Source organism: Sander lucioperca, chromosome 1 (genome assembly GCF_008315115.2).
Source record: "Sander lucioperca isolate FBNREF2018 chromosome 1, SLUC_FBN_1.2, whole genome shotgun sequence".
In the NCBI taxonomy this organism is placed as follows: domain Eukaryota; kingdom Metazoa; phylum Chordata; class Actinopteri; order Perciformes; family Percidae; genus Sander; species Sander lucioperca.
This window is the reverse complement of record NC_050173.1, coordinates 6,397,147-6,424,082: the sequence shown is the minus strand read 5'-3', so window position 1 is coordinate 6,424,082 and position 26,936 is coordinate 6,397,147. Positions and strand designations below refer to the sequence as shown.

The 26,936-nt window shown below is 43.9% G+C and overlaps 2 protein-coding genes across 3 annotated transcripts in view; both read right to left on the bottom strand.

The window, feature by feature from the left end:
- The window catches only part of nfkb1 (nuclear factor of kappa light polypeptide gene enhancer in B-cells 1), a 1,201,612-nt gene that overhangs the window by 961,359 nt on the left and 213,317 nt on the right, over positions 1-26,936 (bottom strand). The window lies entirely within an intron of this gene.
- Positions 1,907-26,936, bottom strand: b4galt1l (DP-Gal:betaGlcNAc beta 1,4- galactosyltransferase, polypeptide 1, like). Of its 2 annotated transcripts, none has more exons than XM_031313741.2 (7): positions 25,927-26,936; positions 21,656-21,803; positions 18,828-19,063; positions 8,064-8,251; positions 5,299-5,421; positions 3,825-3,929; positions 1,907-2,733 (listed from the first exon to the last, which is right to left on the bottom strand). In XM_031313741.2, the coding sequence occupies exons 1-7, from the start codon at positions 26,152-26,154 to the stop codon at positions 2,604-2,606; spliced, it is 1,158 nt and encodes a 385-aa protein (XP_031169601.1). In that variant the 5' UTR covers positions 26,155-26,936; the 3' UTR covers positions 1,907-2,603. The 2 variants fall into 2 exon arrangements, with proteins under 2 accessions (XP_031169601.1, XP_031169602.1); XM_031313742.2 differs by having other exon boundaries at positions 21,656-21,800.

Sequence of the window (26,936 nt, the reverse complement as noted above, 5' to 3'; positions counted from 1 at the left end):
TCAGAAAAAGCTACAAAAATGTCAGAAAAAGCTACAAAAATGTCAGAAAAATCAACAAAAATGTCAGAAAAATCAACAAAAATGTCAGAAAAATCAACAAAGGCTAAAGAAATGTCAGAAAAATCAACAAAAATGTCAGAAAAAGCTACAAAAATGTCAGAAAAATCAACAAAAATGTCAGAAAAAGCTACAAAAATGTCAGAAAAATCTACAAAAATGTCAGAAAAATCAACAAAAATGTCAGAAAAAGCTACAAAAATGTCAGAAAAATCTACAAAAATGTCAGAAAAATCTACAAAAATGTCAGAAAAATCAACAAAGGCTAAAGAAATGTCAGAAAAATCAACAAAAATGTCAGAAAAAGCTACAAAAATGTCAGAAAAATCAACAAAAATGTCAGAAAAATCAACAAAGGCTAAAGAAATGTCAGAAAAATCAACAAAAATGTCAGAAAAAGCTACAAAAATGTCAGAAAAATCAACAAAAATGTCAGAAAAATCAACAAAAATGTCAGAAAAAGCTACAAAAATGTCAGAAAAAGCTACAAAAATGTCAGAAAAAGCTACAAAAATGTCAGAAAAAGCTACAAAAATGTCAGAAAAAGCTACAAAAATGTCAGAAAAATCAACAAAAAATGTCAAAAGAAATTCACAAAAACGTCGGAAAAATCAACAAAACCACCCCAGTTTCCACCAATGAGACGAGAGCATCGTCTCCATAGAAACCAGTCTCTGGACTTCCGTTCTACCTTCAGACTGTTGAGGCTTGTTGTAGCTGATATCTGTAGATCTTAAGATCTGAACGAGGAGAGATGGTGAGATTCTTGCTACAGCTGCAGGTCTAGTAGAGATCAATCAGAGGAAACGGAGTTTGATTTCTCAGATTCTAACGCTGCTCTTCTCTCTCCGTGTCTCTCTCCGTGTCTCTAGCTCTCTCCACCACGTAACATGCTCACGGCGCTCGCTGAGCCTCCGTCTAAAACTCGGACATCTCCACCAGCTGACAGTTTCTAAAACCACCATCACTTTATCTGAGGGGCTTTTTAAGGAGATTTTTTCAGCGTGTTGGACTTTTTCACTGTTCTTATCGCCTCGTTCTCCGTTACCGGCAATTTCCGCTGGATGCAGAACGTCTGTGGACCGGCTCCGCTGCAGAACGGCTACGTGCTCCGCCGTCCGTCAACACCCACCAGGTCTGGATTTGTTGCGGCACGGCTGCAGCCATGACTGACAGCTGTAGTCATGAGGACCCACGAGATCTCACGAATTCACGTAGAATAGAACCACAAAACCACCACCAGTTAGTTTCATCCAGAGGAGTAGAGGGGAAACTACTCTGAGCTGTGTTTTCAAGGTGTAGTGCAGGGAAATATGATCCGCTGTGAGCATGCTGGATTTTATTTTGAAAATTAACCAGATTTTTATGTTGTTTCTGTGCTTGACTTCCTGTCCTCCACTATCTGCCGTGTGCTGAATTGCTGCGGAGCTCTCCGGCGTCCGGCAACAATAGAAGCTCTGGTATCTGCTCCGGAGGGCCGGGACCGCCGGAGCTGGGACGGAGTCGGGACGCAGACGTTCTGGAGTCAGTGGAAATACACACACTGACTTTAATGGAAACCTAATGACTCCGCAGACGTTCTGGAGCCGTTACGCATCCAGTGGAAGTTGCCGGTTACACTTGTTTCAGTCTTTGGTCTGAACTGACACACACACACACACACACACACACACACACACACACACACACACACACACACACACACACACACACACACACACACACACACACACCCCCCCCCCATTTGGTCTGAACTGGGCTTTCGTTGAGTCATAGTTTCTAATCCCCAGTGAGCTTGTTGTTGAGCTCTGTGTAATCTGTGTTGAGCTTTTTCATTATTTTTTATAACTTCTGTATTTTGCGATGCCGTTTGTTATCACAGAAACTATCGGGCGTTACAGGAACGCTGGGACTTCTCCCTCGCCACCGGGGGAAACCCTGCATTAACAGATTTTTGGTTACATTTTGCAGCTTTTAAATTAATCACATCAAAGTTTTTTATCAAAAAACAAAAGAAAGAAAGAAAGGAAACATGAATTAATCTCCTGATTATGATTTCACACACAGACACAGAGACGTACGGCTGAGTGGACCTCGAGCTGAGGAGGATTTGGTGTCTTCTAGACCGTGAGGTCAGAGGTCAGGTCAGGAGCAGTGAAGTGGTTACAGCGTGGTTCCAGCCTTTTGGACCGCCTCGAAATCAAAAACAACCTAAAAACCCAGAATCTGGATCAGAGAGGATCCAACCCCACCCTGTTTATTACCCACAATCCCTCACCGATAGACCCCCACACCGGGACACCCAGTAACACCTGATTGTCCGACTGATTTTTCAAAATAAAAGGCCTGAGTGATTTTCAAAATAAAAGGCCTGTTCATGATGTGTCGCAGCAGTGTCCGAGCGTCCGGCAGAAAGATGAAGAGAAACCACGCAGAGCTTTTCGCTGCCGCGTGTTTGTGCAAAAACAACAAGTCCGTCCCGCTGGAGACCCAGAACCAGAACCAGGACCAGGACCAGGGGACTTTTACTGCTGTGGGCGCGGTCGTCATGGTTTCCCCACGTCCACGGTGATCAGCGTGTACAGGTGGAACTTCTCGGCCTTCACCACGCGGTACGTCAGAGAGTTGATCCCGTCTGTGTGCATCGTCTCTCGGGTGTGAGCGATCCGGTTAAACCTACACACACACACACACACACAAAGACACACACACACACACACACACACACACACACACACACACACACACACACACACACACACACACAGAGACACACACACACACACACACACACACACACACACACACACAAGAGACACACACACACACACACAGAGACACACACACACACACACACACACACACAGAGAGACACACACACACACACACACACACACAGAGAGACACACACACACACACACACACACACACACACACACACACAGAGAGACACACACACACACACACACAGACACACACACACACACAGAGAGACACACACACACACACACACACACACAGAGACACACACACACACACACACACACACACACACACAGAGACACACACACACACACACACACACACACACACACACACACACACACACACACACACACACACACACACATAGAGACACACACACACACAGAGACACACACACACACACAGACACACACACACACACACACATAGACACACACACACACACACACACACACACACACACACACACACACACACACACAGAGACACACACACACACACACACAGAGACACACACACACACACACACACACACACACACACACACACACAGAGACACACACACAGAGACACACACACACACAGAGACACACACACACACACACACAGAGACACACACACACAGAGACACACACACACAGAGACACACACACACAGAGACACACACACACACACACACACACAGAGACACACAGACACACACAAAGACACACAGACACACACACACACACACACACACACACACACACACACACACACAGCAGATCAAACATCAGAATATTCTCTATTTTTATCTCCTTGTTTAATTGATAAATAATATATTTCGGTTTAGTGTCCAAATCACATTTTCTTTTTTAGAATAAAACTTAAAAAACATCAAAACAGCAACAAGACCCTGAATGGTTGAACGTTACTCTTCAGCTCCCAGGATTACACAGCTGTACAACAATATAAATACCAGTACTGGTACTAGTACTAGTACTAGTATTGTTGCAGGTTACCTCTGAGGATTGGGGTCGTTCTGTTTGTCTCTCTGGTGGCGGATCATGCGACATTTCCCCGTCTCGCCGCTCGGTCTGGAGATGGACATTCCTTTAGATGAGAGCCTGGAGACACAACAAAGACACAACCAAGGTTAAAGCTGGAGTCATGGTTCTGGGCTCCACACACAGCCTTCTCTGTAGATAGTGGCCTGGGATGTATACTGGTGTGTGTCTGTGTGTGTGTGTGTGTGTCTCTCTGTTTGTTTGGGTGCGTGTGTGTGTGTGTGTCTCTCTGTGTGTCAGAGACAGAGACACAGAGAGAGAGACACACACACACACACAGGATCAACATACTATGGTGATATTCTCCTTATCGATACACAGATGCTGAGTATAGATCTATCATCATTATTATTATTATTATTATTATTATTATTATTATGTGTTGTGCAACAATAAAATTGAAGTGAGATGAACAAATTTCTCTTTTTAGATAAAACAGACAAACTTTCCTTTTCGGGACGTAATTTGAAGTTGGATGACAGGTAACTGTTCAGGATGAACAGATTAGTCGACTGGTCTCTAAAGTGACAAAACTGTCAAAGAAAGTGAGAAAACGTGGGGAAAGTGATCAAAAGTGAAAGAAAAGCTGCAACTATAACTAAACTGTCTAACTGCAGACGACGTACTGAGGAAGTTGTGTCGTGAGAGACAGACTCAGGGAACAGCGAGGTTGGGTAAGACTAAATTACACAATGTAGTCAGTTAGTTCAGTCAGCACTTGTTTTATTCTTAGATGTTAACTGAGAGCGCAAACAGACATGTTGACGTGTCAGAGTAGGAACAGCTCAGGTGTGTCCAGACCATTAATGATGGCTGTGTCCCCCTAGGAGAGGTCCTGGTACTGTTCATGCTGACTCACTGACACATCTCACTGGGACACTAGATGGAACTGAGCCATCGTTAAGGTGATCAGTCTCAGCTGGGCTCTTCCTGCTAGGACGAGTCAACATGTCTGCTGTGAAGAAGGCCCATAAAGCTGATTGGGATTGTGAAATGATGTTGTGCAGTTCACGGTTTGAGCCACCAGGTGGAGCCTCTGACTTATTAATGAGAGTTACAGCTCGGAGAGTCAGGTCTGCTTTCTGGTTCTGGGCTCCACACAGTCTGTGTGTGTGTGTGTGACTGTGTGTGTCTCTGTGTGTGTGTCTCTGTGTGTCTGTGTGTGTCTCTGTGTGTGACTGTGTCTCTGTTTGTGTCCCTGTGTCTGTGAGTGTGTTTGTGTGTCTCTGTATGTGTGTGTGTGTGTGTGTGTCTGTGAGTGTGTTTGTGTGTGTCCCTGTGTTTGTGTGTCTCTCTGTGTGTGTGTGTGTGTGTGTGTGTGTGTGTGTGTGTCTCTGTGTGTGTGTGTGTCTCTGTGTGTGTGTGTGCGTGTGTGTGTGTGTGTGTGTGTCTGTGTGTGTGTGTGTGTCTCTCTGTGTGTGTGTGTTACCTGTTGAAGATGTCGTCGTCCTCCCCTCCCCAGCCCCAGTAGTTGTTGGGGAAGCCGTTGATCTTCAGATATTGTTCTTTACTCAGCGAGGAAACGCCTCCAAAATATTGATTATAAGGTAACCTGCAGGACACAGAGACAGAGGACATGAGGACATGAGGACACTAAGACTATAAACATCATCTTCACCGTGGATTCATGTGTGGATGATGTCCTGGATGAATGGATGAGTAGTTTGGGCTCTAAAATGTGGATCAGTGTTTCCCAAACAGCCCAAGATGACCTCCTCAAATGTCTTGTCCACAACTCAGATCTTCAGCTCCTTGTCCCAGAGGTTCTCAACCTGATTAATAATGGGTTATCAAAATATCTACTGCAACAGAAAACTAACGGACGAACAAACACATAACTAAGTATTAACTTAGGGATGCACCGAATCCAGGATTCAGCTGAGGATTCGGCTGAATATTGGGCTTTTTAATAATAATAATAATAATAATAATAATAATAATAATAATAATAATAATGTATATTATTGTTATTACACACAGGCCTGAATTAAACACACATCAGTACCTCTACATGCACTAATGGAGAGATGTGAGAGTCAGTTTACTCCGCGTGCTACGCTGGTCGCCGTAATGACGGCGCCGTTGATTACAGGAAGGTGTTTACGTAGGTGGAGCGTTCAATGCAGCAGGCTGTGAGAAAGTGGAAATGGAACTGGTGAGCAGAAAAAGTGTAGTTTGGCAGAACTTTCAGTCAAAAGAAGGCCATTCAAGTCCAGCTACATGTTCAATCTGTAATGCTGATTAGTCTGGTGGTGGCGAGGACCCTAAACTATACACAACATCACCGCTGTTACAACATCTGGTATCAAACATCTGGAAGAATACGAGTTGTGATGAAGGAATCTACAGACAGCAGCCAGAATGCAGCAACTTCAGGTACGGCAAAGGAAGGACAGTCACTGTTTACTTCATTAATGAGTTCACTGAGTGGACTGGGGATGGGACGAGGATTCAGCAGAATCTCAACCAGGGGATTCAGCCCAACCCCAAAAAATCAGAGCATTCAGTTGCATTGCATTCAGTGCATCCCTACTAACAACACTTATGTAGACATATGGTCCATACCTACCTATGGTTACTAGTTATGTAGACATATGGTCTGTACCTACCTATGGTTACTAGTTATGTAGACATATGGTCCATACCTACCTATGGTTACTAGTTATGTAGACATATGGTCCTACCTACCTATGGTTACTAGTTATGTAGACATATGGTCCATACCTACCTAGGTACTGTTGTAGACATAGTCCTACCTATGGTTACTAGTTATGTAGACATATGGTCCATACCTACCTATGGTTACTAGTTATGTAGACATATGGTCTGTACCTACCTATGGTTACTAGTTATGTAGACATATGGTCTGTACCTACCTATGGTTACTAGTTATGTAGACATATGGTCCATACCTACCTATGGTTACTAGTTATGTAGACATATGGTCCATACCTACCTATGGTTACTAGTTATGTAGACATATGGTCCATACCATACCTATGCCGTAGCCTACAGCATAGCTTCACTTTCCACCTCTGGGTTTCTTGTTGTCTTGTGTTTAAAGGTCTGTTCCATACCGAGAACGATAAATATAAAGACAACTGTACATATTATCAGCTGTTTACAGCACGTTATCGTTAAGCAGTCAGTTATCTTCCTTGATGTGGAGTTAAAAACATTCTCCTGTTGTACTGTACAACTCTGCAGTCTGACATTTAACCAACTACAGGAAGTCAAGAGACAAACTTCAACATTTTCAAATCAGATTATCCTGAGAGGAAAACCATTTTTGCGTGTGTGTGTGTGTGTGTGTGTGCAGGAAACAGGAAGTGAGGAGCCTGACAGATGGTAGTGTTTGTCTCTGTGGTGTCACTGTCACTTCCTGATAACATTTTTCTCTCCCCACTCTCTCATCAGGGCCGCCGCCCTCTCCTTCACTAACACTTATTTCATCATCGTAAACCCACCAGACTCCATGTAAATAATCAGGACTTTTATCATGGTAAAACACACTTCATTCAAAAGGTGAAAGAAACTAAATAAAACTATGAAAAGCCGTCTTGGTTCATCTTTCCACTGTTCCAACAATCACCACTCTGGTTTGGTTGAAATAAACCCTTAATTCAACCATTTACATGTGGAAATATGCTGGCTCTATACACGCTAAAAGTACTGATTATTTACATGGAGTCTGGTGGAAATATGCTGGCTCTATACACGCTAAAAGTCCTGATTATTTACATGGAGTCTGGTGGGTTTGGTGATGGTGATTTCGGGGCTGTTTCATGTTAAACTAAAAGGATCTTACTCTTTAACTAAAAGGTCTATCTCTGTAGGGATCCATCCCATAATGTTGTCAGACACTTAGAATAATAATCTGAGTCTGTCAGCAGCAACAACAGAACTTTTAGTGACTCTAACTGCTGCTGAACATTAGACCTGTAGGGTTACATTACAGCTTGGTTCTGGTTTAATACTGGACCAGTTTCACAGATTGTTGTTCCATCAGACACTCAGACACACACACATGGAGACAGAGTACAAAATACTGAAGTTACCCTTTAAAGTGACAGAAATATGAATGGAGTCTGGTGTGCACACCAGACTCCATTCATATTTCTGTCATTTTAACACATGTTCAGTTTTACTTTTACTGCTCTGTGAACGGGCTGCAGCCCAGGTGTGTCCTCTCACTTGAAGCCAAACTTGTCCATGGACACCGACAGGTGTCTCGGCTGGCTGAAGCACTTGTAGGTGTTGCGGTCGTCCATGGGGATCAGGTCCACGTCGCTGAAGACAAAGCACTCGTAGTCGTACTCCTTCAGAGCCTCCACGTAGCCGATGTTCAGCAGCTTCGCTCGGTTAAACGTCTCGTCTCCATCCTGACACACACACACGCAGTTAAAAACACAATTTTTCAATCAAAAAAGGTAGAAAACCTTAGAAACACAAATCTAAGTCGTCATAGTGAGTGTTAAGTTAATGCTTTTTAATCTAAAATAATGAAATGTTGAACCAGTAATAAATTCACAGATCTCTGAAACCTTAACACCAAACATTGGTGTAAAGTGATGTGAGCGACAGACACCATGTTATCATAATGCCGTGTGAAGCAGGAGGTCCCCTGAGGATAGAGAAGAGCTCTCAGCTTAATTACAGATAAACAAGAAGTCCCTGAACGCCTCGGGGGGGGGAAGAACCGGTTGTTCAATCTCAACGTCTTTGTTTGAACGTGGACAGAATGAGGTCACCTGAGACACACACACACACACACACACACTAACAGACACAGAGACACACACACACACACACACACACACTAACAGACACAGAGACACACACACACACACACACACACACACACACACACACACACTAACAGACACAGAGACACACACACACACACACACTAACAGACACAGACACACACACACACACTAACAGACACAGAGACACACACACACACACACACTAACAGACACAGAGACACACACACACACACACACACACTAACAGACACAGACACACACACACACACACACACACACACACACACACACACACACACACACACACACACACACTAACAGACACAGAGACACACACACACACACACACTAACAGACACAGAGACACACACACACACACACACACACACACTAACAGACACAGAGACACACACACACACACACACACACACTAACAGACACAGAGACACACACACACACACACACTAACAGACACACACAGACACACACAGACACACACACACACACACACACACTAACAGACACAGAGACACACACACACACACACACTAACAGACACAGAGACACACACACACACACACACAAACAGACACAGACACACACACTAACAGACACAGACACACACTAACAGACACAGAGACACACACACACACACACACACACACACACAAACAGACACACACACACTAACAGAGACACACACACACACACAGACATGCACGCGCGCGCACACATACACACACGAACAGACACACACACACACACACACACACACACACACAGACATGAACAGACACACACACACACACACACACACACTAAGAGACACCCACACATGAACAGACACACACACACACACACACACACACACACACACACCTCCTCAGGTAACTATGACAGGTATGTGGCTGCAATAAAGGGACTGCCGGTTGCTAAGCAACGCTGGGCTCCCAGGTGTGAAGAGTTTTCGAGACGTGTACTTCAGCTGCTGATGGGAGTCTCTCCAGGCTTTAACAAACACACCTGTGGATCTGTGGTTCAGGAAGTCACAAGGTTTGACATTATATGTTAACTGACGTTTAAACCACCAACGGCTTCTAGAGGTGCTGAAATTAATCAAATAATCGATGCATCGAATCGTGGACGTGGACGATGGATCGATAATCGGCCGGGCCATAATCCATTATTTCTGTTTATAATTTAATGTAGGCCTAACAACCTTTCTGTTGACATATTCTGGGATGTTTTGCACATTCAGGAAGTGCCGTGTGCTCAGTGCTGTAGTTTAATATCCAACTTGTTTAGTATCAGAGCTCTGCAGAATGTTTGGTTGTTGAAGCTTGAAAAGCTACGAATTAAAGATCCTACATGGCTTCAATAGAAACATGGATTTGATGCATCGAGATATCGAATCGAAGACAACATAGAAACAACGTTTAGGACTAGGAACAACGTTTAGGACTAGGAACAACGTTTAGGACTAGGACCAACGTTTAGGACTAGGAACAACGTTTAGGACTAGGACCAACGTTTAGGACTAGGAACAACGTTTAGGACTAGGAACAACGTTTAGGACTAGAATCAACATTTAGGACTAGAAACAACATTTAGGACTAGAAACAACATTTAGGACTAGAATCAACATTTAGGACTAGGAACAACGTTTAGGACTAGGAACAACATTTAGGACTAGAATCAACGTTTAGGACTAGGAACAACGTTTAGGACTAGGAACAACATTTAGGACTAGGAACGTTTAGGACTAGAAACAACATTTAGGACTAGAATCAACATTTAGGACTAGGAACAACGTTTAGGACTAGAATCAATGTTTAGGACTAGAAACAACATTTAGGACTAGAATCAACGTTTAGGACTAGAAACAACGTTTAGGACTAGAAACTTTGGCTACGTTCACACCACAAGTCTTAATGCTTAATTCAGATTTTTTGCTCAGATCTGATTTGTTGTTTGGCCGATCACATGACCTTTGAATGTGGCCTATCAGATTCCAGTGTGAACTGTTTGTGTAATGGCAGCCGTAACGTTAACGAGCATTCACTAATGAGGTCTAACCCCTCCCTCTCCCTCCAGTGACCTGCTCCATCACTGGTCTCCATGTTGGAGGCCTAGTCTAGTTTGTAATGTGACTGTCTGTGTCTCGGGCTAATGGTGCGTTCATGCCAGCTGGGAATATCAGGCACCGCCCCCGTGATTACGTTGTTTTTCTGATGCCCATGAACGCACGGTAACTCCTGCCAGAGATTATTGGGACAAATGTTGATGTAGATTGATGTAAAAGTCTCATCAAATCCGCCTTGGTTGTTCACTCTGACCTGGGTCTGATTCAGGACCACATGTGGAAGTGGTCTAACTCTGACCTGGGTCTGATTCAGGACTAGAGCTGCACCAATAGACCGGCCGGTGACCGGAATTGGCCGGTTTTCACGTGCTCGGCCATGACCGAGTCTGACATATGGTGATTTCATGCCGGTCAACGCTACGATTAACTGACAACATAAGTTATACCAGTTACAGTTCTCAAGGACGCACGCACACACGGACGCCACAGCACGCTCTCTTTCTCCCTTCTCCACCGTGTGTGGCGCGTACCCGCTCGCGGTATGAAGCTTGTGTCGGCGCTATTCTCCACATGTAGGAACCTGGTGAATTAACCTGCAACATGTCAGCTGTTTGGGAATTCTTCAGCGTGTGTGCAGAAGATAACAAGTTTACAATATGCAACACCTGCAAGGAGAAAGTAGGGCGTGGAGGGACGACACCAAAAACCTAAATCACATTTCTTTAGTTGATATTGATGTGAAAAGAAGGAAATGGTTCTAACATTGCTCTTTAGATGTGTGTGAATGTCCCACACCAGGAGTAATTTATATAGTTCTATTTTATAGTGATCCATTATCTGTTCAACACATGTTCTATTAAAGAAAAGATAGAAAATAAATATGTGTGTGAGCTGTAAAGTGGTTAGAAAACATGAAATCAGAATCGGCTAAAATCGGTATCAGCTGGTCTAACTCAAAGAAAATCAGAATCGGCCTAGAAAGATGTAATCGGTGCATATGGAAGTGGTCTACATCTGATTTGAGTGTTCACACTACTTCTGACTGGTCTGACCTGGTCACTTGACCCCAAAATAATCCAGATTGGGGCCACTTTTGCAGTCTGAACGTAGCCTAAGTTTAGGACTTGAAGACTTGAGACTCTCTTGTGATTTGCTAAACAGTGACTTGGTCCCATTTCTTATTTATGGTCTACATGAAGAACTCTACTGTATAATATCGTTTTAAGGGTTTTACGTTACGTATCAGACAGAACAGGCGTCCATGTGGACGAGGTTAACGAGACATTTAGTTTATAAGATGTTTAACAAACTTACAGAGAAAGAAAAGGAGACTAATGTCGGTATGAAAAGAGGACATGTTTACAAAAGAGAAGGAACATTTTGTTTAAAAGACACACACACACACACACACACACACACACACACACACAGCTTTCACAGAGAGAAAAGTCAAAGCAGGTAGAAAAAAGAGAAGCCTGTATTACCAGAGCAGAAACACCAGCTGCTATTGGCTCGAGACCGAGCAGGGGGCGGGTCTCAACGTCTCCAGCGACCACAGCCATTGGTCAGAAACGCCTGGCATGCAGAGGGAGGGTGGAGGAGGAAGGGAAGGAAGGGGGAGGCATGTAAGTGAGAAAAGGAGGCGATGTGAGGAGGAAACTACAAAAAAGGAAGAAGAGGAGGAGGTAAAACACACAGACAGGAGAGAAGAAGAACATATGTGAGTCACAAACAGACAAAAAGCAGTGAGAAGAAGAAACAGCAGCTGTTAAGGAGTGTCCATGCAGTAACACAGACACTAACACAGACGGCTGACTACAGGCCGTTTCACATTGTACTGCGCTCGCCGCTAGGTTGTCCTATTCCCAACTATATTTGTTGTGCTTACCGCATATTTACGTCATACATGCGCCAACGTTTGAATGCACGTCACGTCTGCGTCTGGTGTTACCATCAGACGCCAGTCCCTCCAGAAAAACCTGATTATGAGATCTCATAATTCAACGCATAATCAGCCAAAGTCTGCATATTTATGCAGGGGGCCTAGAGTTTAGATTCTCGGCCCGAGCCCGAGGTCCGGTCGGGCTCGGGCCGTTCTTTTCCGCCACATCCTCGGGCCGGGCCGGATCCTTGATCAAGCAATTTTTAAAAAATTTTTATCCATTACCTTATTATCCTATTTGGGTGGGGAGATAGCTATGCCATAATCAGAAATATTATAAATATATATATAGGCTATATAAAAGTAAAAATGTGTACAAAAGTTAGGCTGCAGTTACTAAATGCAGCACTTCATGCGCGGAGTCTCCTCCTCTCACACGCATCACACCGGGAGCTGGAAGATGTGAAGAAAAAAAAGAAAAACAGGAGAATTAACTTTGAGCAAGTGTGGAGGAAAGTCGGAGGTATGGAAGCAGTTTAAACAAGTCGTGGGCAGAGACAACAATATGCTGTTCATCATTGTTTCTTTTTTTATGTTTCTTCATTCAGCAGTTTACAGCTTCGTCCTTGTTGTATTATTCTAAACGTCAGCGGCCCACGTGTTAAAAAAGTGTCTGGTTTAAATCTGGCTCGGGCTCATAATTCCAGTTAATGTGTCGGGCCGGGCTCGGACGCAACGTGCCCGGGCAGGTTCGGGCTTGATTTTTTTGGGCCGATCTAAGCTCTAGGGGGGCCGCATTTTCTCAAATACGCCGCATAAATTGCAGATTTCCGTGCAAAAATATGCGGGGCTTGCATGATTTCATAATCCCCGCATTTTCGTTGCAAAAAAGTCCAATATATCTTAGCAGAAAGTTGAAAAATGTTGCGTTTACTTCACACAAGAGCAGCCATTCTCCCCTGTTGCCATGGGAACGTTATGAAGTGATGTAATTACGCGACGTGAACATCATCGAAAAGCTGCAAACCCCGCGATGAAGCCATGATGGAACCACAGTTTTTGCAAGTTCCCGCAATTTCATCGCATAAAATTGCATAAATATCCCGCATATTCCATCACATCTTTTAAGAAAACGTGCCGCATAATCAAGGATTTTAGCCCAAAATAATCACAAAAAAACTCCACATTGTTCTGGAAGGACTGCAGACGTGCAGTAGGCTACATGCGACATTGTGGATACACAGTAGTGATTTGGTGGAGACGATGTTTCTGTCTTTGAAACAAAAGAACGCCTTGGCCTTGCCCTGGTTGTGAGGAGAAGACGGAGGAGGGCAGCAGGAAGAAGGGTGTGGGTGCACCAGACCCTCAGGCCCAGAGAGCAGTTGGGGGAATTCCGGCTGGTGAAGGAGCTCCGCTTTCACCATGACCGGTTCCAGGGGTACTTTCGGCTCAACAGGGAGCAATTTGACAGTCTGCTGACGAGAGTCGGGCCTACGATTTCCCTGACGTTTGGCTCCAGAAAAGACAGTATGGAAAAGTACTTCCAAGTCTGCCTCTGCACCACTTTTCTGTCTCCTCTCCTTTATGTTCCTGTCCCTTAGGTTCTTACACTCCTCCTCTAAATAGATGAAGACGTGTGGATTATTTTCATTTCTAAATAAAATGTTGCATTTCATCACTATGTGTCATTGCATGTTTATATACTTAAGAGGTCTGCAGTCATTGCAGTTGGGTATAATAAAGCTAAGATATGAGCCTACATTCATACATGCATCATTCATTCTCTGGAAAACACTTTGTTTAATGCATATGTGCAATTAATTCCTCCAAAACTGGAGCTTACACACTTGGAAATGGGTAGTTACTCTGTGTAAAGGCCATATACCTACCTGTATACCTATATGTGAACTTCAATGAAAATGAACATGACTTGTGTCAATCAGTCCAAACATATTTTACATCATATGAACATACAAATACAATATTATTATTGTGTAATAACAACCGAGTGTAAATTGTAATTTCACCATTGGGGATCAATAAAGAGTATAAATTATAATTTTCTTTTATAAAAAATTCAAAATACCTGTATGGAGCTGTATAATCAACTAGGTATTTGGTTTTGGCAGCTCACAGCAGTAGGCTACAGTTCTTCTCAGTTGCTTTGGCGTATTTCTCAGATCAGAGATGACAATAATGTGTAACTTTGTCACATAGGGAATAGTGCTCCCTTTCATGTGCATTCTTCATTAGACTATACTTCCAGAGTGAACTGTTAAATATGGACAACACCACAAGGCAGTTTCACTATCTTGGTATAAACAATGGCGTAAGGACTTGTCAGTTTGATTCATTGTTACTTGCTTTGGACACAAACAAAAGATTTCCAGAAAGATACACGATTTTTCAGGTCAGTCACTATGCAGTGCAGTTTACACCAACTGTTTTAAGAAATGCACTCACTGTTGTGCAAATGCAAATTATGATTTGACAAATGCACCAAAGTAACTGACAAAAATCTAACATAGGATTGTATTTCAGTGGAGACATATATGTTGATTTCACATAACTAAAACCAACCTGAATGATTTAAATGAAGAGGCTACACTAACCTACACAGCTGGCATGCCTGTTATGGTGAGAGAAGCTTCCACAGCATAGTTCTGCGTCCGAGGTCTCTGCACGACCTCGAACTTGTGTCGTAGCCGATACAGCTCTGGAGATCGCTGACCTCTCGTCCGTGTTCCGTTGGTGGATCCATGTGTATTCTGTGTTTTTGATGTTTTTTTCCAGACATTTGAATGCACGTCACGGCGCACCGCGGCCGCTCTTGCGCGTGCACACATAAGAGCGGCCAGCCGCAAAATGCCGCTTTGCTCGGCGCAGCGGCAGACCAGTTCTTGCGCGCGCAAGCCATTGACAATAATGGGTTTCATAGCGCAGCGCTGCCGTTTGCGCGTACAATGTGAAACGGCACTAACTCATCAACCTTTGCTTTAGGAACCGTCTCTGTTTGGCTTCAATGGCCGCTTGGTGTAGCAGAGACTAGTAGTCTTTAAAAGGTAACGAGCGTTTCTATCACCCTGGATCCTAGTCTATCATGTTTCTGTGTCTGAGTGACTGATGGGACAACTATCTCTGGAACTGACAGACAGACAGACAGACAGGTGAGGTGTGTCAGCAGCTCCTCTCCATCCAGTCCTCTATATGTAAATCTGTCTCTGTTCAGCTCTCTGATTATTTTGTTTATTTAAATCTCCAGGCAGCATTTACCTCCCAGGGAAATAAGGAGACAAAGGAAAGTAATTATGTTGTTGTTGCTGGTTGTGTGTGTGTGTGTGTGTGTCTGTGGTGTTGACAAAGGAAAGTAGTTCCTAGGTTGTTGTTGCTGGTTGTGTGTGTGTGGTGTAGGCGTTTAGACCAGCTGCTCTCAGTCAGTTTAAACAGGAACAGATCCTCACAACAACACTTTCACTGTGTTTAGTTTGTCTTCATTTACATCTCCAGGCAGCTGTTACCTCCAGAGAAACAAGTAGACACAGCAGGATCACTTCATTTGGTAAATTTCTGATTCTGATTCTGATATGATGTCTGTCTGTCTGTCTGTCTGTGTGTATATCTGTGTGTGTGTGTATCTGTGTGTGTGTGTGTGTGTCTGTGTGTGTGTATCTGTGTGTGTGTGTGTCTGTCTGTGTGTGTGTCTGTCTGTGTGTGTATCTGTGTCTGTCTGTGTGTGTGTGTGTGTGTGTGTGTGTGTGTATCTGTGTGTGTGTGTGTGTGTGTGTGTGTGTATCTGTGTGTGTGTGTGTGTGTGTGTGTGTGTGTCTGTGTGTGTATCTGTGTGTGTGTATCTGTGTGTGTGTGTCTGTGTGTGTATCTGTGTGTGTGTGTGCATCTGTGTGTGTGTGTGTGTGGGTGTGTATCTGTGTGTGTGTGTGTGTGTGTGTGTGTGTGTGTGTGTATCTGTGTGTGTGTGTGTGTGTGTGTGTGTGTATCTGTGTGTGTGTGTGTGTGTGTGTGTGTATGTGTGTGTGTGTGTGTGTGTATCTGTGTGTGTGTGTGTGTGTGTGTGTGTGTATCTGTGTGTGTGTGTGTGTGTGTGTGTATCTGTGTGTGTGTGTGTGTGTGTGTGTGTGTGTGTGTGTGTATCTGTGTGTGTGTGTGTGTGTGTGTGTGTGTGTGTATCTGTGTGTGTGTGTGTGTGTGTGTGTGTGTGTATCTGTGTGTGTGTGTGTGTGTGTGTGTGTGTGTGTGTGTGTGTGTGTATCTGTGTGTGTGTGTGTGTGTGTCTTTATGTCGACCAAACTGTAAGTTAGACTATATGAGACATACAGTAATACAGTGAGAGATATTTGACTTTTTTCAAAGTAAAAGCATGTTAATAAGCCCTACACCGTATTATAATCGGTGCATCTCTACTAAATAGTGATTGATAACACGTCAAAACGGCATACAAATTGGCATGTCATACATACGCCACTTAGTCAGTCTGTCTGCAATACTAAGCATCAAACGTGGGAAGTGGTCAGTGACCATCAGCAGCGTACTCAGAGAAGGAACCAGACACAGCCGCTGAATACTTTTCCCGTTAACGGTGATAATCTACGGCCAAGGAACTGACAGATGTTCCACATCAACAGCTGTTCCACATCAACAGCTATTTCACATTAAAAGTCTCCCAGCAGCTCAACAGGAAGAACTCATTTCCTTTCCTGGAGGCGTTTTACTTTGAAACATCTGCAGGAAGTTATGAGTTTCATCAGCAAAAATAGAGAAGTGACAGGAACTTATAATAGTTTCAGTTTCCTCGAAAACACTCAAACTAAAACCACAAATGAACAGTGCAGTACAAGTATTAAAGATGAATGGATGAATGGATTAGTTATAGGGCTGTCAAACGATTAATTTTTTATTAATCACGATTAATCGCATATTTTATCACGTGATTAAAATTCTGTTATTTTGCATTTCAGAACAGTTTTTAAGTCCATATTAACAATGGAAAGCCATTCTTACCAGAGGATCTTGATTGGGAATCAAATGAATGCAAAGAAAGTTACTTTATGAACTTGATTTTAAGATTTGTAATTATTTATTTACTGTAAACAAAAGAAAAATGTGTGAATCTGTCATTATTGCACAATTCCTCCAAGTACCTAACTAAAAAACTACAAATCCCTCTCCTTACCAGAGTCAATATAGTGTTTAGTAACTCCTAAATAGGGCTGTCAAACCATTCATTTCTTTTAATTTCTCTGAATTTCTGCGATTAAAAAAAATTAATCGCATCGCGGCGGCCCTTAATCACATCACAATTAACGCGTTAATGCTGACAGCCCTAATTAGTTATCAACTATTACATTAATCTCCAACTATTCTGATAATCAGTTGGAGTCCTTTAGTTTATGATTAAACACGCCAACCTGTGTGATGTCAGCTTGTTAAATATGAAGTTGATCTAGTTTGTATTTATCTTTGAGTTGTGGATTAACGATTATAATTTGAGGAAGTCATCTTTTTAACATCCTGTCTGCACATCCCGTTAAGATGTTTGAATTTCAGCTGGTTGACTTCACACGGTCACTCAACTATGTAGTCACTTTATACACACACACACACACACTATATATATACACACACACACACACACACACACACACTATACACACACACTATTTTGAATGACACACCCTGAGCTAATAGTTTGAGGTTATTGATTCTGTGTTAAAGGAGATATAATGTTACATGTTCAACGTAATAACAATAATAATATAATAATGAGGTCAACGTATTTAAAAGAGCCCAAACCTCGGATGTCCTAACGTTCTGAACGCTATATGTGTGTGTGTGTGTGTGTGTGTGTGTGTGTGTGTGTGTGTGTGTGTATATATTTTGCAACGTTTACAGCAACATTTAGTTGAATCCTATTCTTCAAACTGCTACCACTCTCATGTCAGCAGCTTGTTAGCTTAGCATAAAGCCTGGAAACATCTAGCCTGAGGAGCTTCTCCAAAGTCCCTGCGACGCTACCCAGAATGCATTGCACGGCTGCTCCCATAGAAATGAATGGGAAGCGTTGAAACGACGCCGACAATAGACACATATGACTATTGTTTAACCCTGTCGAGTGTATTTGTGTCAGACTATTGCTTGGCTGGAAGCAGAGATAGTGTTACCCATAATGCACCGGGGCAAGGCCTGTGCCTGTTGCCATGGCAGCGTACCTGGTTGATGACGTAGACCCCGTAGTCCAGCTGTTGCCGCTGCAGGATGGGGTGCAGGTAGTACAGCCAGAACTTGAGGTGCTCCTCTCGCTTCCTGAAGGGGATGATGATGGCCACCTTCTGCTGGGCCGTGCACGCCGTGGGCCAGGACCGGCCCCCGGGCCGCAGGTTGGGATTCTCCTTCTCAACCTGCTGCAGGTCCAGCGCCATGTTGAACTCCACACGCAGAGGGCCCACTGAGGGAAGCACACACACACACACACACACACACAGGGTTGGAACCAAGGCCCAGAGTCGAGGAGTATAAAATCAGCCCTATTAGAATGCTGAAATGACCTTCTGAATGTGCTTGTTTATAATATAACGTTAGCTAGGTCACGGCTGATGAACAATAGGTTTTGGGAGTGAGAAACACACGGCACTGGGAGCTAATGTTACGGACCGAGTAACCTTAGTACAGAGGGAGAGACACACACACACACAGAGAGAGAGAGACACACACACACACACACACACACACACACACACACGCAGAGACGCACACGCACACGCACGTAATCTGGCAAACCAGGAAAACACAGACAAGACATCTGGGAAGACGGCTGTAAAACCGGCCAAAGATCACATATAAATATTCTCTCTCTCTCTCTCTCTCTCTCTCTCTCTCTCTCTCTCTCTCTCTCTCTCTCTCTCTCTCTCTCTCCCCCCCTCCCTCTGGGTCAGTGTCCTGAGATGTTTATTCTGGTTGATATTTCCTCAGCTGTGACCTGATGTCTCAGCTCTGCTCTGAGATCACGTTGTCATGTGTTAAGATCTCATGTGAGTTAAGATATGAAAGAGATTCTCAGAGAACTCACCTGCTGCGTTATTACAACTATTAATGTCACCTTTAACACTACAGAGACAGACACATGGACAAGGACTTCACTTTTACTCTCTTTGTCTCTCTCTCTCTCTCTCTCTCTCTCTCTCTCTCTCTCTCTCTCTCTCTCTCTGTCTCTCTCTCTCCTGTCTGTCTGTCTCTCTCTCTCTCTCCTGTCTGTCTGTCTGTCTCTCTCTCCTGTCTGTCTCTCTCTCCTCCTGTCTGTCTGCCTGCCTGCCTGCCTGTCTGTCTCTCTCCTCCTGTCTGTCTGTCTGTCTGTCTGTCTCTCTCTCCTCCTGTCTGTCTGCCTGTCTGTCCGTCTCTCTCTCTCCTCCTGTCTGTCTGTCTGTCTGCCTCTCTCTCCTCCTGTCTGTCTGCCTGTCTGCCTGCCTGCCTGTCTCTCTCTCTTCCTGCCTGCCTGCCTGTCTGTCTCTCTCTCTCCTCCTGTCTGTCTGTCTGTCTCTCTCTCCTCCTGTCTGTCTGTCTCTCTCTCCTCCTGTCTGCCTGCCTGCCTGCCTGTCTGTCTGTCTCTCTCTCCTCCTGTCTGTCTGCCTGCCTGTCTGTCTGTCTGTCTGTCTGTCTCTCTCTCCTCCTGTCTGTCTGTCTGTCTCTCTCTCTCTCCTGTCTGTCTGTCTCTCTCTCCTCCTGTCTGTCTGTCTGTCTCTCTCTCCTCCTGCCTGTCTGTCTGTCTGTCTCTCTCTCCTCCTGTCTGTCTGCCTGCCTGTCTGTCTGTCTGTCTGTCTCTCTCTCCTCCTGTCTGCCTGCCTGCCTGTCTGTCTGTCTGTCTGTCTGTCTGTCTGTCTGTCTCTCTCTCCTCCTGTCTGTCTGCCTGTCTCTCTCTCCTCCTGCCTGTCTGCCTGCCTGTCTGTCTCTCTCTCTCTCTCCTCCTGTCTGTCTCTCCTGCCTGTCTGTCTCTCTCTCTCTTCTGAAACTAAGAGTAAGCTCTCTTCTCAGAAGTGGAACCATCTGGTGTTTTACAGTCCGTCTCCCAACAGACTCCTTAACAGCTCAGCTGCAGGCAGGAAGCAGCCAGCAGCCAATCACACTACAGCTTTAAGCCTGAGGCTCTGATTGGTCCACACACAGAGACAACATGGAGCCATCACACAGCTGGATCATCTTCCATAATAAACTGATGATAAATGTTTGTCATGAAGATGCTGTTTGGTTTATTTTACTGAAGGAAAAAGCATGAATGTTTCTTAGTGTATTACCAGCATGTCTAATGTTAGTTACATATGACAGAAACTATAGTTACTAACATGCTGCCTGCCTGTACTATACTGTACTGTATTGTACTATACTGTACTACACTGTATTGTACTATACTGTATTGTACTGTACTATACTCTATTGTGCTGTACTGTATTGTACTATACTATACTGCCCTACAAAGCAAAAAGGCAGTAACTACGCAGAGTGCAGAACCGAGAAAAATGACTTTAAAGTTATCCTGTCATCCAGCTAAGTAGTTGTAGGTAGATTATTGGACATGTGGCTGTTTTTGTTACTTTATATTAGCTTATTCTTTGTACATATCAATCCTCATATTTAATTTGATATTTTACCCCTATTTTGCAGTTACTGTATTCTTGCTTTGTTTCACTGGGGCTTTTTGCAGTTACTGCAAACTACCATTTTACTCCAAAACGACACACATTTGAGATAAGATGTTTTGTCACATAACAAAGGATGCCTTGAATGTCATGAAAATGATAACTCATTTTTGACCAAAAATGCAGTTACTGCCTTTTTGTTTTGTAGGGCAGTATACTGTACTACACTGTATTGTACTATACTGTACTATATTGTACTGTACTCTATTGTACTGTATTGTACTATACTGTATTGTACTATACTATACTCTATTGTACTGTACTATACTGTATTGTACTGTACTATATTGTACTATATTGTACTGTGCTGTCTTCTCATTGGACCAGGAGGATATCAGAGCGTCTCTTACCCAGCAGAGGAGATGTTTCAGGACATTTCTCCAGCTTCTTCTTCTCTGGTTCCTCTGCCTTCTTCTTCTCTGGTTCCTCTGCCTTCTTCTTCTCTGGTTCCTCTGCCTTCTTCACGTTGGCTGCCTGCTCCTTGGTTTGGTCTTTCTGCTGGACAGAGGTGGAGAAAGTATTTACATCAGCTCAACAGTCCCGCCCACAGCGGGTTCCAGAAGTAAAAATACAATGCAATTTCTCCGTTGACAAATGATAGTATAAGCCATGAAATGGTAACCGTCGATGGTAGACCAGCTACGACGTGACTCAGAGATTGTATACACTCATATAGACGCCACAAATCATGGAGCACTACCCTTGTTTAGAGAGAAATGTCTTTTATTCACGATGTCTTGGATAAGTACTTCATTACCCACAATCCCACAGTGATGCCTCTGATTGGTGGAACTCATGCTGGTGAGGGGGGACGGGGGGCTGTCTGCACGATCCGTCACGAGGATTTATGACACTGCACGAATCACGATCAGTTCCACGCTTCTGACGTTAGCCTCCACCGGGAAGCTCTGACGAAGTGTACATATCGCTCTGATGACGATATGTACACAGTCTTGTACCTTTGACTTTTTGGGATTTTCTGTTAATTTTTTCACTCTAAATGATATGTTGTATGCTAATGAGTCACGTAGCGTCTGGTTAGCCTAAGGCCGTCCGGTTAGCCTAAGGCCGTCCGGTTGGACTAAGGCCGTCCGGTTAGACTAAGGCCGTCCGGTTAGACTAAGGCCGTCCGGTTAGACTAAGGCCGTCCGGTTAGACTAAGGCCGTCCGGTTAGACTAAGGCCGTCTGGTTGGACTAAGGCCGTCTGTTAGACTAAGGCCGTCCGGTTAGACTAAGGCCGTCCGGTTAGACTAAGGCCGTCCGGTTAGACTAAGGCCGTCCGGTTAGACTAAGGCCGTCCGGTTAGACTAAGGCCGTCTGGTTGGACTAAGGCCTTCTGGTTGGACTAAGGCCGTCTGGTTGGACTAAGGCCGTCTGGTTAGACTAAGGCCGTCTGGTTGGACTAAGGCCGTCTGGTTGGACTAAGGCCTTCTGGTTGGACTAAGGCCGTCTGGTTGGACTAAGGCACGGTCTAAAACTTTTTATATACGTATTTTTCTAGACGTCTATGGGAGAAATTAATGGGAATTTTACTTCTGGAACCCAAGGTCTCTTGGACGAGGGGCGGGACTGTTGAGGTCTATTGACCCTTCGCTAAGCCACGCCCAAAAACCGCCACAGGCCAATCGTAGCTTAGCAACCGTAACTAGGCGCGGGAGGTCTGTCAAGCTGTGGAGCGAGGGAAACATGCTGAAGCGCTGTGCGTATGGATTGGAGCCGGTATCCTAAAAGTTTGGACGGGGGGGGGGGGGGGGATGTTTTCCCTTCCTGAAACCTAAAACCCAAGAGGAGAGATGCCGGGCGTGGGGGGGGGCATTCACAACTACTAATGTCCACAGGATTACCAAAAACACCTAGCTAGCTCCAAGGTAAGAGCACGCTAACGTTAGCTCGCCAGCTAACTCAGCACAGCATTGCTTGGAAATAATGACGGCTCTCTGTTCGTAATGCGGATATTTAATATAACGTAAAATAAGATGATTAGAGGCAAGACAGAGGCTCACTGACGTACTTTAAAATATACTTCAGCATTTTGTTAATCACTAAATATATAAGCGGGAGAATGTTATCTTTGCAAAGTGGTCAGGCTAGTGTCTGATGGATAAGCTGTTTGAGTTATAATTATTATAATTATGACATTATTTTCAAACATAGCTGTTCCTCAATGTGTGTCTCCCATTTGAATGGCCAGCTGTGATAGCATGACCTATTAGCTTTAGCTTCTGATGACATTACATATCCCTTTAATGCTGCAACTAACAATTATTTTCATAGTTGATTAATCTGACCATTATTTTCTCGATTAATCACTTAGTCGTTTGATCTATAAAAATGTCAAAACATGGTGAAAAATGTGGATCAGAGTTTCCAAAAAGCCCAAAATGACGTCCTCAAATGTCTTGTGTTGTCCAAAACTCAAAGATCTTCAGTTAACTGTCCCAGAGGAGAGAAGATACTAGAAGATCTTCAGTTAACTGTCTCAGAGGAGAGAAGATACTAGAAGATCTTCAGTTAACTGTCCCAGAGGAGAGAAGATACTAGAAGATCTTCAGTTAACTGTCCCAGAGGAGAGAAGATACTAGAAGATCTTCACATTTAACAAGCTGGAATCAGAGAAAGCTGATTATTTTTAACTAAAAAAATGACTCAAACGATTAATCGATTATCAAAATAGTTGGCGATTAATTTAATAGTTGACTAATGGATTAATTGATTAATCGATTAGCTCTACATCCCTTTAATGCGTGCTGCAGTCCCTTGTCTTACTCTCTCTCATATCTCACCTGTTCTCCAACGATGACTAATTATGTCACTGGGAATGTCTGACGGAGGTGCATTCACCCTGTAGACGGCCAGGCACCAAAGCTGGTCAGGCATAGCAACAGTAACTAAGGAGGGCGGGGCTTAGCGAAGGGTCAGTGGGAATCAAACCGTGGTCTCCCACACCAGAGGCATGAGTCATACCCACTGGACCACCCCCCCCACCACAGGATTCACATCCTGAACTTCAGCTAAACTACCATTACCACAATGTCACTTACCACAATACTCTTCACTTCTCTCTGTCTCTTCCTGTCTGTCTCTCTCCCTCTCTCTGTCTCCCCCTATCCATCTCTCTCTCCCCCATCCGTCTCTCTCTCCCCCTATCCGTCTCTCTCTACTAGGGCTGCATGATATTTAGTTTCATCGTCTACATCGTGATGTGAGCATGTGTGATAGTCCATCTCAGGACGTTGAGATGTTGACGCTACAACTTCTTTGCTGCTTGATAAAAAAGTAAACTCTCAGCGTTCTCCTTTTCCATGATTGTTACCGGCCGACCCTTCAAGGGGAAGTGAGGCTCTCCGTGTGTAGGAAAGGACCGTAAGCTGACACCGTGATGCTCATGCGTCTCCCTGGGTGGTGAAGCTACAGTAGTCTCTGCAAAGACACTAAATCACCTGATTAATGCAACTTAATCACGACGTCTCCCGGACATTCTTCACCGCAGAAAGCTGCTACCAGCCAGGCTAAAGCTAACATAGTTAGCCTAAAGACACAACGCTCTGTCCCAACTAACGTTACGGTTCAGAGCTGCAACGCTGGAAACGTTACTCTAATCTACAGCAGCAGTCTGTGTCTGATATAACATCATTTACTCTGATTTAAGAGCTCTTGGATCCACAGTTTGTTGCAGGAGTGTGACGTGCAGGCTCTGCATGCACAGCCAACCACCAATCAGGATCAATTTAATCAATTTATCAACCAACCAAAGCTAGTCGACCACAACCTGACATTTAGAGGAAGCAACATGCATACATTATTAATATCAGTGACTTCAGCCTGGGTTGGTATTATATGAATACATGGAGTCCTGTCAGTCACCAGGGGATTACTTCTCCTAACTCTCTTCAGAAGAGGACTCAGATCTAACTGGCTCTGGTTTTTATAAAGCATTAAAGTTCAACAAAGACTGGTTCACATATTCAATCATTTTTCATTTTTAGTTTCTGTGTAGATGCTCTCCCCCCCAGTAGTTGAGAATGATTTAGGATTTATAAATACATAAAATAAATATATGTCCTCTTGTAAAAATTAGTCTTTTTTTCATATCGCAATATATATCTCAGGGAAAAGAAATATCGCAATATCAGTTTTTACTAATATCATGCAGGCCTAGTCTCTACCTTCCTGTCTGTCTGTCTGTCTGTCTCTCTCTTTTTTTCTGTAGAAAACATCTATAGAGATAAACTATAGTTCACTAGATGCTGTCTCTCTCTCTCTCTCTCTCTCTCTCTCTGTGTCTCTCTCTCTGTCTGTCTGTCTGTCTGTCTGTCTCTCTCTCTGTCTGTCTCTCTCTCTCTCTCCCCCTCTGTCTCTCTCTCCCCCTGTCTGTCTGTCTGTCTCTCTCTCCCTCTGTCTGTCTGTCTCTCTGTCTCTCTCTCTCTCGGTCTAGATTTAAGAACCTCTACGTTTGTACTTGAGTACATGTAATCTGAGTACATGTAATCTGAGTACATGTAATCTGAGTACATGTATTCTAGAGTACATGTAATCTAGAGTAAATGTAATCTAGAGTAAATGTAATCTAGAGTAAACGTAATCTGAGTACATGTAATCTAGAATAAATTATGTACTTACATTCTTGGTTTCGGTGATCTTTAGCGCCAGTCCGGGGGTTAATTCTGGGATGTTTCTGATCGTGGTGCTGTTGCTATGCGACTGCTGGTTCCGGGCGAAAGCGGACGGGATGTCCAGAGACCGGACATAGAAGAAGACAGTGACGGAGATGTGGAGGAAACACAGCAGCACCACCAGCTTACAGGTCCGGTGGAGGAGGCTGAAGTTAACAGTGGAGTCCCCGGCCATCCCGCCTAGCTGCTCCACCAACTCCGATAGTAGTTATCAGCAAACTGGGGCGAAAACGTGACTTTGCCTGTTCCCACCAGGGTCCCTCTAACTTACTGTCAACTTTAAGGCTCCATTTCCGCCGAAGTTCACCTGAAAGCTCCGGAGTTTTTACAGTTTTTAGGTCAAAGTACAGCGAAAAGTTGCCCAAAAAAGAAGCCGAATTACAACACACAGTGCTGTTAATAGTTTAAGCTACGTAATAGTCAGATAGCAGTTAGCTTAAATTAGCTCCTCGTGCGTTCACTTTTAATGTGACGCTGCCCTTCCAGCCAGGGTTCCTCTAACTTACGGTCAACTTTTAGGCTCCATTTCCGCGGAAGTTCCGGAGTTTTAGACAGCGAAGTTGGGTCAAAGTACAGCGAAAAGTTCCCCAAAACAGAAGCCGAATTACAACACACAGTGCTGTTAATAGTTTGAGCTACGTCACAGTCAGATAGCAGTTAGCTTAAATTAGCTCCCCGTGCGTTCACTTTTAAAGTGACGTAAAGTGTTGACGCTAACTGCTATCGCGAGTTAGCAACGCAGGAACTTCGTGTCTCTTTAGTCCTTTACGAGAAAACGGCTGAAAAAAAGATGAAAAGTTTCCCGCTCAAAGAAATACTTTAAAAACGTAGTTTCAACAAATATAAACTGCTGGTTTCTAACAGCGACGTAAAGAAGTAACGGAGTAACTCGACAGACAGCGGCTCAGACTGCCTCAGGACACGAATGTGTCGCGCTGACGAAACGGTTACTTACAC

What these genes read in the sequence shown, in the direction of transcription:
- b4galt1l (XM_031313741.2), bottom strand. Translation starts at nt 26,154, where the DNA reads ATGGCCGGGGACTCCACTGTTAACTTCAGCCTCCTCCACCGGACCTGT. An exon ending in GGGTCTACGTCATCAACCAG is followed by an intron (nt 8,252 to 18,827) that starts GTACGCTGCCAT and finishes TGTGTGTGTCAG; the next exon opens with GATGGAGACGAGACGTTTAA. An exon ending in ATGGACAAGTTTGGCTTCAA is followed by an intron (nt 5,422 to 8,063) that starts GTGAGAGGACAC and finishes TGTGTCCTGCAG; the next exon opens with GTTACCTTATAATCAATATT.